Genomic DNA, 13,041 nt, shown 5'->3' on the forward strand with positions numbered 1-13,041 from the left:
CCAGAGGCAAAAAACCCAGATGACGAAGGTAAAGTGTTGTAACAGATCAGATTGTTATTCAGAGCAGTGCAGAAACCCAGCAGACTAGACAAGGAAGTACAATGGTTTAACAAACCCTCCCACTCACACAACTGAACTAAGAACAAAATACTTATTGTTCATTGTCATTCCTTGTTTTACTTTGGAAATTTACAGTGACGTTCTGCCAAAAGACCACACCTTATCAAGCTGACATTGGTATTTTTCTTGAAAACACGCACGCACGCACACACACAAACTCTTCCTCCTCAAGCTCTCAACCAATCACAAACAGGACATCCTGCATGGATAACTTTCATTGGCACTCGGAGTAACTGACAGGTTTACGACCTCTCAGAACAAAGCTTTTCGTTTTCCACATTCACTGAAATTAGGCAGAACTCCTTCAGAAACAACAACAACAATCTTCGAAGTCCACGAACAAAGTTCCCTTTCTGAAACGTTTTTCAGTTTCTTCAAATGACTTAAACAATTTTGCTGTGTTTTCACTTAACTCTAAACATACAGTGCATCATATTCACTGTTGCTCTTCCTGGTATTTAACTTCATATTATAGGCTTCTGGATTTGAAGGTAAGAGAAAAACATTTCTTTATAATTTTGCATATTAAGTTCTCGTTATGCTTAATTATTGGACACTAGGACTTTTAATTCAACAAATGTAAATAAATGATTCATATTCTCCATGAGAAATTCACCCATTTAATTTCATATTGTCATAAAATTGTCAAGGGGCACTGATCGGTTATATTCTCCAGGAAACTGCATATTCATATAATCACTATAAAGTTAAAACCTATACTGGGATTGTAGCTCTGTTGTTGTCGTTGTGCACTGTTTAATCAACTCAATCACCTTGTCATTTAAAGCCAATATGCAAAAAGAAGCGTAGACTTGCTGAGTCTAAATGCTTGTATAGTAAGAAATTAAACAGACACAGTGCCTCAGCTGAATATTACTGACATCTTTTACTGCCTTTTTACAGATGTGGTTGTGGATTTTCACTGGCCTTAACATCATCATGAATGTTCATGGTTTTGCAAGTGGAGGCGTCCTTGTGGCATGTGGATCGATGGTACCTCAGCATTCTTCCTTCAAGCCTGATGAAGGGACCCCCCCTTTTTATATTTCTTACCAAGAGGGCAATGAAGAAAGGTCTTTCATAGGTATAGAGACTACTGGATTTTGTATCACAGTCAATGTGCAGCGGTCATTGTCTAGTTGCAAGAGACATTCATACCTCACCTAATTTTCTGTCCCTCCACCTTCACCCTGTTTGATCTTCAAACTATTCTCTAGTTTTTCTCCAGGGCAACAACTCCAATGTGTTTAGAGGATTTATGTTGGAGGCTCGAGAAGAAGGAGGCCCTTCTGTTGGATACTTTACTCCAATTGATCCGGCAGTGACTCGACTCCTAGATTGCAATGGTGTAAAAGTAAGTAACCCTCTCATTACGTTATTGTTCAAGTTAAACTTCATCCATTCTGCATTTATTGTAAATAGAGTGGCGGTTATGAAATAAACACTGATGTGTCTTCATGACATACCAAAGTAAAATAAACTATCAGCATGAACATGGACTATTTCTAACAGATATTATTCATCTCTGAAACTGCTGCTGGGGGTAAGGTGTCGTACTAGGTGATTAACAGCATGCTTGTATTTTTATTCCTTTTTCCAAGATTCACAATGAGTGATATATTTGACTGTTTTAGAAATCAGAATGAGATTATTTATCAGTAAAACGATACTTAAAAATGTGTAGGACAACAATAGCAACAAGAAATACTACTTTGTCTACAGTGGCCCCCAAAATCAACACAAATTTTCTCAAAAATGTTGTATTTGATATCCAGTTCAAATTTCTTAAAATTTTCTGAGAAAGTGATGAGTCATTGATTTCTGTTTTTCTCCTCAGGCCTCAGCTGTCAGTCACAGAAACAATCAGGATAAGGCGTCATTCAGAGTTCAATGGACGGCACCTGTAACAAGACTGAGCAACAACATCAGTTTCAGGTATTTGTACACAGTGACTATTCTTAAAAAGAGAAGAAATTAACCTGGCTGGTTTGGTCACTTTCAAAGCTTAATTGTTCATTTCAGCATGTGTATGTGTGTGTTTTATGTTTCAGAGCCACATTTGTTCAGTCTTTTGTCACATTCTGGGTGAATGTTACTACACCTCTGATACCCCCGTCAATACTAACTACAACTGCTACTACTATAAGTACTACAACAACTGCTATGACGACTACTCCACCACCAACTCCACCTCTGACACCCTCGTCAATACCAACTACAATTGCTACTACTATAAGTACTACAACAAATGCTATGACGACTACTCCACCACCAACTCCACCTCTGACACCCCCGTCAATACCAACTACAATTGCTACTACTATAAGTACTACAACAAATGCTATGACGACGACTCCACCACCAACTCCTGTCATGGTTTGGTTTTGTTCTGCATTTAATCCTGTTTTAGTTTTCATTTCCCTCGTGTTTTGATATTTGTTCCTAGTGTGGTTTACTTTAGTCCTTAGTGCGTTTCCCTGTATCCTTGTGTTCTTCTATGTTGTTGTAGTGAACCCCAGCCAGACAATGGTGAAGCTTACTGATGTTTTAGAGTCTTTATTTATGTTCAGCCTTATTCCTTCTTGTGAGCATAAATGTAGTTTCTCCATGAAACAACGTAAGAGCTAAAGGACAAAATAAATAGCATACAATTAGCTCTTTCAAGCACAAGTAAATATAACAATGCTAATGCGCTAAAGGGCTAGCGCTACCACAATGAAAAGAACGTAAAATTAACATGAACTTATAAACAATGCACAATAAAACAATTAAGGCACATAAAAATACCTTGTTCCCGTTCCCAAGTTGAGCACCTTTAGATAGAGCGTTCACTTCCGCCCAGTGATTACCAAAATAAAAGACCGGTAGAAATCAAAAATTACACAAATAAAATATCACCTTAGAATAATTAGTCACTCAAATAAGAAGAGCGATTTAAGTCCTTTACAGTTGTCTGTAGGCTTGTTTTCCTGTTACTTGTGTTTTCAGTTTCTTAGTTTGGTGTTTAATGTTTCCTAGTCTTGTTTTAAGTGTTTCCTGTTTTATTTTGTAATATCTTGTTTTAGTTCATGTCTTTTCATTGTCAGGTTTTACTTTGTACATGTCCTCAGTGTTCTGGTCTTGTGTTCTTTGGTCCTTGTGTTTCCCGCCTTTGTGATTACCTTGATGTTCCTCACCTGTCTCGTTAGTCTCACCTGTCTGATTACCCCATGTCTATTTAGTCTCTGTGTTTGCCTGAGTTTCTGGTTGGTTAATTGTATGTCATTGTCTCGTGGTTTGTCGTTGTCCTGGAATGTGTTTCATCTCCACCTCTGACAATCTGGCACCCCCGTCAGTACCAACTACAATTGCTACTACTATAAGTACTAACACAACTGCTATGACGACTACTCAACCACCATCTCCACCTCTGATACCCCCGTCAATACCATCTACAACTGCTACTACTCTAAGTACTACCACAACTGCTATGACAACGACTCCACCACCATCTCCACCTCTACCGTATGATGTAAGATGGGACACAATGGTGGATTTGTTTTTGTTTTACGATTTTGCAGATCCATGTGTGTATGAATATATAATATTGAACTCTTTCATTTAATTAACTCCTCATTGTCTCTCTTGATTTCTCTTCAGATCGTCATAGTGCTCATGGTAATCGTTAGTGTTTTGGTGGTCATGAAAATGGTATGATTTACACACTTACCTTGTCGATGCCGTAACCAAATGCATGGTGAAAGAGTTAGACAGCAAGGTTACTTTCTGTCTTCCTCTGTCCTCTCATCAGGCTATGGCAAATACGATCACAACCACTGTCAACAAAAGCATCTCATGTTGTCATCTAAACAGGGTAAGGCAACAGTAAAGTTGTACTATAATAATAATAATAATAATAATACATTTAATTTGTAAGCGCTTTTACGAGGGCTCAAAGGCACTTTACATGTAAAAAAAATCACAGTAAACAGTTAAAAACAGTAGAAGAACATTAAAAGACAGAGAAACAGGAAGAGAAGAGGGGAAAGAAGAAGTTAAGTATTAAAAGCTAGTTTATAGAGGTGGGTTTTGAGCATGGTCTTGAAAGTTGGGAGGTGTGTGCAGGAACGGATGGGTTTGGGGAGTGAGTTCCAGAGGGAGGGGGCAGCGATGGAGAAGGCTCTGTCTCCCCAGGTTCGGTGCTACCTTACTGTACTGTCGCGCTTCTCGTCCATCATTTACTTTCCTGTGAATTCCTCATGTGTGGTCAGTCAATTGAGTCTTGTTGTAAACTGGAGAACCCCGTCACTAAAAAGAGAACTTCTGTTCACTGAGAGAATTTTAGAAGTGAGACCATATTGATTTTGAAGATAAAACAAGAATAGTTCCTAAAAAAAAAAAAAGGGTTATTTCTAATTTAGCAGGTGAAATTGTGTTGTCGGTAGATTTGCTCTTGTGAGTGGCAGACTTTTATATATATATATATATATATATATATATATACACACATATATATATATATACACACATATATATATATATATATATTATTTTTTTTACATTAGTGTATGACTCTTTTGCGCATATGAAAGTATTTAGGAACCAGCATTTAAATCCACACAAGATAGAAATAATTTATGTGGACTACAATCCTCTGTTCACATGACCTTTTTTAAAACATCTGCCAAAGATAAATACAATGTTTTGAGATGTTTAAAGATAACTAACTCTTCTTTTTATTTTATTGTAGATGTCAAAGATAATTTTCTGTATGCTTTGTTTGGCGATGGAAATAGCCTCAATGGCCTTGTTAATTGTGTATGCGTCCTCACAAGTAAGTAAGAAGAACTACTGGACAACATTTAGTTATTTGTTGGCTGAAAACTGGATAGTTCTGAAGTTATTAAATGTTTTTCAACCTTCTACTGTGTGTGTGCGCGTGTGCGTGTGCGTTTAGGTCACTCTCATTGCCCTGTTGTCCGTCGTGATCATTTTATACGTCTTGGTGATAGTACTCATTTTTCTGCCAAACGGACCGAATCATGAGCTGTAAGTTGAATTTAGGAATCATTTAACCTGAACATCACACATCAACACTTGTGCACTGCCGTTTTTATTTCTCTTTTGTTCTGTTCAAGAAAGTACATCTGTAACTCTGCTGCCTCAGTGTGTTCTGTCATCCACCTGATTTTTACAAGTAAGGAGATTAATTTGATTTTCATCCATATAGTGCTAAACTTAAATTATACTTAACAGACAGATTGCCAGAGGACACATTACCTGTTTGTTGATCTGTTTAACATTTCTTATTATACAGTTGCTTTTATCTATGTCTGTTATTCGGAGATGGACATGAAGCATCCTGAGCCACTGCTGATTGCTTACACAGTATGGATTTTCCTGTTTATTTTTTGGGTCTTCGTCATCACCATTCTGCAGTGCAGAAAGAAAGGTAAATGAGTTATTTCACAGGTGTGTCTCAAGTAGATGTAGTATGTCATCGTAAGCAGAACCAAATAATAATGTCACTTTTTGTCTCATAGGGAGTTCAAAAAACAGAATGCAACACAGTCAACAAAAGAGAGAGGTGAGAATTATGACAGTATGTTTAGGTAACTTCATGACAACTACATATTATACCATTATAGACCATATAATACATTGCAAGTTTGTCTGTTATTCATCAAAACCACTCTGCATTTCAGAAGATGCCGCACAAAGCTGGAGTGATTGTAACTACAGTCTTCATCATTGTATCCATTGCTTTAGCTATAGCTATCATTGTCAGGATACTGCAGCACCCAAAGAAGTAGGCGTGTACTGTATATAAAGATAAGCTGGTTTGCCTTTAAATTCAAATTGCTTTTTGAATTGATAATGTCTGACATCAACACCAGTATTGTTTCTTGCTTACAAACAGGCTTTAAATGCAGCATTGGGTATATGCAAGAATACCAGTCCATGCACCAGTCTGATACCACAATTTTTTAGCACTCCAAAAAAATATCCACTTGTAAGAACTATGTGACGATTGCGACCACAACAAGACAACGCAAGCCGAGATTGTTATTTTATTTAAAATGAACAAAATGTTATCAACTGTGGGTTTTTCTTTCCCACAAATTTTTTTTTTAATTTTTTGATCACACTGGTATCAGAGACTATCAGCAGATACTTCAGCCGATGTATGTTGTTGTTTATAGATAGGATAAAATGGTATCTTAACATGTGCACTTTCAAATCAATATTTTGTATTTTATTAATTGTTGCATTTCATTTTGAAGTGGCTTTTTATGAAGGTTATTAAGACGTGTGTTTATCATGTACATTTTTCTTTAACAAAGTTATTGCTCATTTAAACGGCCTAGTTACTGTTTCAGCTCTAAGAATGATGTTTTCTGAAGAAGTTTGGTCAGGTTGGTTGGATTACATTTAATCAGATATAAACCTTACACAGAGAAGAACTGTAAATATGTGTTGAAGTCACATTTGGTCAGGTGCCATATCTCTGTGTATCCAACATGCTCCAACAATAACACATGTTTCAGGCTGTTCTTTAGGGAGTAGCTTTGAGGAATGTGCTTCTCTTGGGAAGAACAAGTCTTGTTAAACATCTCATAGATAAATATTGCATTCATAACATGAATAGAAAACAGTGGATGCCAACAATGGAGCATAAGAGAAAAACAAGATGTTATGATTAAGGTCAGAGGTAAGCAGATCAGATAATGCTACAGCACATTTATGGGTTTAAAGTCTGTCTGCTTATCTGAAGTAAGAGCTTCTAGTTGTATAAACGGGTTGATTGCAAATCTACAGTGTCGTGTTTAATGATTCATGATTTTTATGATGATGAAGAAGGAAGTGTTTGTATGTCATCATTAGGTGTGGAAAAAATCAGGGACAGGATTCGCAAAACCTTGTTGAGAAAAAAACCTGCTGATTTTCTGATTTTCTCTTGAAAGAAATATATACATATATATTATGACTGCCCTACGGCTTCTGAGAAGTTCCCCAAGTAAGAAAACAAACAAAGCAGCATTCACCATCTACTCCTTCCTTGTTCTTATTGTCGTTCATCATCATTCTTTGTAACTGCTTTATAAACTCCTGTTGTGTGTTGGAGTTTCACTTCCTGCTTCCAAGTATGTATCATTAAAAGGTGGGGAAATATTTGTCTCTTTATGAAGGAATGTGCACATTGGGAGTAAATCACAGCCGTGGGTTACACAACTACCGTAAATTCCGGACTATAAGCCGCTACTTTTTTCTCACACTTCGAGGACTGCGGCTTCTACTCCGGTGCGGCTAATGCATGGATTTTTTATGGGGGACAATGAGCTTCTGCCGCAAAAACATTTGACTTCGTCACGTCGGATCTTAATATCAGTCATTTTGCGCTTCATGCACGCACCCTCATCATGGCAAACACACAGAGAAATGCATATGATGCAGCTTTCAAGTTAAAGGCGATCGACCTGGCTGTCAAATAAGCTAACAGAGCTGCTGCACGTTAAGATGACACTGACAGCGACAACAGAGACTGAGGAAGTGAGTAATGAAGTCATTCTGAGGCAGTGAATGGATGGACTTTTTCTTGTGAAATATATTACGGTCATCTTTTTCATCAGCCGTGTTACAGACACCGTCGGCTAGGCTTCGTATTGTAACGGTTCATGTTGTAAAGTCAGTAGTTGATAATGTGTTCATAATTCCGATTATGTGGAGAGTCAGTGAATGCACCAGTGAGAACGTGTTGAGTGGCTGTATGAGAGAACGCTGGGGGAGAGAGTTGGATTGTTACGGCAAGTTATGTGTGTTGTTCTCTGCTGTAAACGGCGTGGTCACGGCCGACAGTGATCGGGTTATTAAAAGTTATTATTTGAACGCTCTCGCCGTCCTTTAACGTCCGTACGGACGCTACAGTATTTGCGGATGTTACCGGTAGCCTAGGTCTGTGTAAATAGCTCTTGTTATAGCGTGGACACCTGCGGCTTATAATCAAGTGCGGCTTATATATGTACAAATACATTTATTTACTTATTTTTAGCCGGTGCGGCTTATATCCAGGTGCGCTCAATAGTACGGAATTTACGGTAACTCCTGTAGTTATCAAAAACATCTTTATTGAAAATGTACACACGAGCAAAACAAAGTTCATCTCAGATTGAAGACATAAGAGGAATGGATGGAATCACATAAAAACACTTACCTCTTCTATAATATTTTAAATCAGCATGAATCCTTTGGGAGCTGATTTTGCCAGGACACTGTCAAATCATTCATGAGTGATTTGGTGCTTTTATAATTCTACCTCCGCTCTGCTTGACATCAGTGATTAAGGCACACGTACGTCGTAACTCACTGACTAATATTTAGTCAGAACATCTACAAATGTACGTTTCAAATTCAACTCACTTTGTGTCAACCTGGAAGTTTGTGAACTAAAACGGTACGTTTCAGTCGTTACTTCAGATGTTAAAAATAAATATACATTATATTGTGACACGCCCTAAATTAAAGAGTTGAACATAAAACAATCAGTCAGGTTAAATCATACTAAGAAAAACGTTTATTTTTACAATAAAAAATGATGAACAAACATGTTTAGATTTGTATTTTAACCAAGAAACAACAACACAATAAGCTGGTTGTCTGGGTTATAGAACGTTGGTTACGTACTGTAACTCCAGATTCTATGAGTATAGGCGCAGTCCTCTAAGGCTATCACCATTGGGTTTATCCCTCGCGTGCATGCGCAGCACTGAAAGAGTTGTAGTCCACGCCCACCCACGAGGTGGGCCCCTCCCACAGTCAACCTGCCGGTATATAACCGGAAGGGACCATGCGTTCTGTTCCCCAATAAAGGGCTTTTCTTCAGCCGTTCACGGAGTCAGTGGGGCCCACCGCTTAGAGGGCTGCGCCTATACTCATAGAATCTGGAGTTACAGTACGTAACCAACGTTCTATTTCGTATAGGCTTCGCCCTCTAAGGCTATCGCTATTGGGTTAGAGGCGAAGCAGGATGTAGTCAATGCCACACTGGGTCCGGAAGTACCACAAGCACAACATACACCCCGAATAACCATTTTTCGCCTGACAGCATCAGGGGAAAAAACGGAACATCCCACTCTTACGCAGACAGAGTGCTGAGTACTGAGTGAGACATTTGAGAAACGGGAGGCATCCCATAGATAAAAAACGCACAAAGGAGCACGGAGAGGACCACGAAGCTGCCGTGCAGATGTCGTCCACCGTCACGCCCCCGTGCAGGGCAGCCGAGGAAGCAACTCCCCTGGTGGAGTGCGCCCGAATGCCCGCCGGAGGCTCAGCTCCTGAGGCGATATAAGCCTGTGTGATGGCGTCACACAGCCAGTGTGACAGCCGCTGTGTTGACAGGGGCTGTCCCACAGAATGTGCCCTGTAGTGTACAACAGCTGCTGGGGACAGCGTATGGCAGCCGTGCGCGCAACATAGCATGCCAGAGCGCGCACTGGGCACAGCAGGTGGCAGGTCGCCTGCTCCCCAGATGTATGGGGAGGAGGAAAAAAACCCTCCAGCGTGATCACTCGCGACTTGAACCCGCTAGTGATGACTTTTTGCATGAACGCTGGGTTTGGCCGTAACACAGCCGAACTGCCGTCCTCCCGGATCCTGAGGCAGGACGGAGCCACGGAGAGAGCTGACCACTCACTGGCCCGTTTTGCTGACGGGCCAGTGAGTGGTCAGCGGTCAAAGGAGACAGGTCGAGGATGGGCCTCATCCCGCCTGTCTTCTTCCGCACGAGAGAAGTAGCGGGAGTAATAACCCCGGCTCTCCTCTTCTCGCTCCACTCTGGAGATGGCACCCTTCTTCAGGAGCTCCTGCAGCTCTGACCGAAGAGCCAGGCGCCCCTCCCCGGATGGCATGATCGTCTCCACTACCCCATTGAATCGTGGAGGGGGAGACACAAACTGCAGGGCGTAACTCCGTTGAAGCAGTCTGTCCAGCCAGCTGTTGTCACATCCCCAGGTTAAGTGTTTGTTTATTTTATGTTTTCCTCATGTTTCATGTCCTGTGATTGTTTTACTGGTTACTCACCCTGTGTCTCGTTTCAGGTCTGTTGGCTGCATGCCCTTCCCCCAGTGTGTCTCAGCCTGCTGATTACCTGATGTGTCTCACCTGTGTCTTGTTAACTCCACCCCCTGTTCAGTATTTAATGTCTGTCTGCCCTTCACTCTGTGCCAGTTCGTCTTGTCTCTTTGTAGCAGCGTCCCAGCAATTCTAGTTTATCTGATTCTTGTTCTGACCCCCGTGTGATTTTGTACTTTTGCCTGATTGGACTGACTACCGTGTACCAAACCCTGCCTGGAATAAACGTTTTGAGAAACTGTTTTTGTCCCACCGAGTCGTGCATTTGGGTCTCTTGGTGTGTTCGTGACAGCTGTCCAGGGAACATACGTGCCGCCACACGGAGTAATGCTCCGAGAGCGGGCGTACATGTAGAGGAGGCTCCGCCATCCTGTCAGTCAGCCACGTCAGAGCCCCGACCGCCACTGCATGAGGAGCGAGCTCCCGTGCAGCCCAAGGGGGGGCCCGACTCGACAGGGCTGTTGGGGAGCCCGCAGAGGCTCACACACAGAGGATGGAGACGGGAGAGAAAGGTCCACACGACGCGCCGAGCCAGCGCTCGTGGGCTCATGATGGCCCCCCCCCACCTGTCCGCCGGAGAGCTCACCGAGTGAGGAACACTCCGGTGAAGAGAGAACTGAGGAGATAGCAGGTGTCTCGCGGCCGACGTCGCAGTTGGCTCATACAGCCCCGCTGGGTTTCTTTAGCACAAAAAAACGAGCTGGCTGTACGCTCATTGTGGGACTGGACCGCCAGTCTCGACATGGAATGAGCCAACAGGGACAAATTATTATTAGCCGCAGCAGAGGCCTGGTAGGCACACTGGTGCGACCTGTCCGTCAGGTGCTCTGTTAACAGATCCCGGCTCGATGGAGGGACAGGACGCCGCCCCGAACCCCCGGCCCGGACCCCGAAAACGGCCGCCAGGTTAGCCTCCAAAGGCGGCACTGGAGGGAACCCACGGTCCGTAACCCCCTCCACTTTTGTGATGGAAGTGTAGGTGGAGACCGGAGCCCTCAAGAGCCTCGGATACGCCGCTGCCCCCTCCTGATAGGGGATCAGAGCCGGGAACCGCGGCCACACCGGGTCCCGCCGGACCGGCCGGAGAAGCGGAAAATCCCCCGCCATCTCATCGATCGGCTCCACCTCACGTGCCACCGGCACAGTGAGGCCCCGTCGGGCTGCAGCCGTTCTAATGATTCCCGGCAGCTCCTGAAGCAGACCCCCCACCACCGGCGGGGGCCGAGAGCCGCTCGCAGCCCGATTCCCAGCGAAGCCTGGGCAATCTGACTCGGCTCTCTGAGCTATCCGAGCGGCTCCCAGCTCCCACCGACGGTGGGGGCTGAGAGCCGCTCGCAGCCCGATTCCCAGGGGAGCCTGGGCAATCTGACTTGGTGACGGTGTCAGGTGCATCCTCCAGCCCTCCCGACAGGGAGAGGGGAGGGATGGGAAACCCTGACACTGACCCACGGATGGAGTACGGTGCTAATCCGCAGACTCCTCTCCATGGTCCAGCATGTCTAACTCCCGTTCCATTGTGCATTCCCCCACCTGCCACACCGGCTCTGCAGCTACAGCGAAGGCTTCCGCTCTCCGCTGCAGGTCATCACGGGGAAGGCGTAGGCAGCTGCTACACATTGCCCGTGAAGTTAAAGCCAGGCTGGCATGCTCCGGCCCAAGGCAGGCCTCACAGAGACGGTGGGAATCAGCCGGCATGATGTACCCGGTCTGACACTCTGGACACACACGGATGGAAGAGGTAGACATAGTTAATTTATGTTTCTCTTACAGGTGCTGGTACATACTTACTCGCTGAAGAAAAGAGGGAACAGAACACATCGGTCCCTTCCGGTTATATACCGGCAGGTTGACTGTGGGAGGGGCCCACCTCGTGGGTGGGCGTGGACTACAACTCTTTCAGTGCTGCGCATGCGCGCGAGGGATAAACCCAATAGCGATAGCCTTAGAGGGCGAAGCCTATACGAAATAGAACAAAAGGAAGGATCAGTCACCCAAGCCAGCCCACAATGGGCTGTCGGACAGGGCACTCACCCTCTACCACAAGCCACCTAATTCTTTAAGACAGAGCAAAATCTCAACTAACAGTCATAGAACAGACATTCAGATGTGTCTCTCAGGACCCAAGGAGAGAGAGAGTGAAAGCAGGGCAGTTCCTGCGTCCTTATCTGCACCTTCATCAATCACCCTCCCAGCAGAGGGAGACAAAACAACATACAAAGTTACATATAGACAACTATCAAAAATATTCTATTACAAGAAACACAACATCTCAAATCTATGAGGCATATTCAGAAAGAAACAAAGCATGTAAAATATTCACCTTCATACGATGGTTATAAAATGGTTATAAAAAGAATGGTTATAAAAGGTGGTTGGTTATAATGGTTATAAAAAGAAGAAATGGTTATGAAAAGAAAAAAAATCATGTTTTAATGCGAACCCTTCAAGAGGTCAACACAAAGAAGGAAAACAGATCTCAAAAAAATCCTTGTTTTATTACAAAGAAACAGTCAGTGTTACCTTTGCTATTATTTACCCTAGAATCTGTTTTAGAAGATAAATATTAAACAGCTTTGGAACAAATTAATTAAACTGATTTATGACAGACAACAAGAAGCCAATAAATCCAACAATATACTCCATTTGGAACGTAAGTTATTTCCATCCTCATGGAAAGTCTTTCACAAAGGCAAAGCAAGAAATCAGTGCTAAACATCTTCAAAGCACGTCAACTGAATGAGTTAAATCTTATCTTTTGAAAACACAATTAATAAAAGCAAACTTCAGTCCTGTTCAGTCAATATAACAGTA

General features: G+C 42.7%; 1 protein-coding gene across 2 annotated transcripts; it reads left to right on the forward strand.

The window, feature by feature from the left end:
- The first annotated feature begins 450 nt into the window (after positions 1 to 450).
- Positions 451 to 6,570, forward strand: LOC306828170 (uncharacterized protein). Of its 2 annotated transcripts, none has more exons than XM_079350448.1 (13): positions 451 to 611; positions 1,024 to 1,204; positions 1,338 to 1,474; positions 1,958 to 2,055; positions 2,172 to 3,631; positions 3,760 to 3,810; positions 3,911 to 3,973; positions 4,850 to 4,933; positions 5,057 to 5,148; positions 5,238 to 5,296; positions 5,417 to 5,551; positions 5,643 to 5,686; positions 5,805 to 6,570. In XM_079350448.1, the coding sequence occupies exons 5-13, from the start codon at positions 3,413 to 3,415 to the stop codon at positions 5,910 to 5,912; spliced, it is 855 nt and encodes a 284-aa protein (XP_079206574.1). In that variant the 5' UTR covers positions 451 to 611; positions 1,024 to 1,204; positions 1,338 to 1,474; positions 1,958 to 2,055; positions 2,172 to 3,412; the 3' UTR covers positions 5,913 to 6,570. The 2 variants fall into 2 exon arrangements, with proteins under 2 accessions (XP_079206574.1, XP_079206575.1); XM_079350449.1 differs by having other exon boundaries at positions 5,808 to 6,570.
- The last annotated feature ends 6,471 nt before the right edge of the window (positions 6,571 to 13,041 follow it).

The sequence above is a fragment of the Symphodus melops genome (assembly GCF_947650265.1).
Source record: "Symphodus melops genome assembly, chromosome: 8".
Lineage (NCBI taxonomy): Eukaryota > Metazoa > Chordata > Actinopteri > Labriformes > Labridae > Symphodus > Symphodus melops.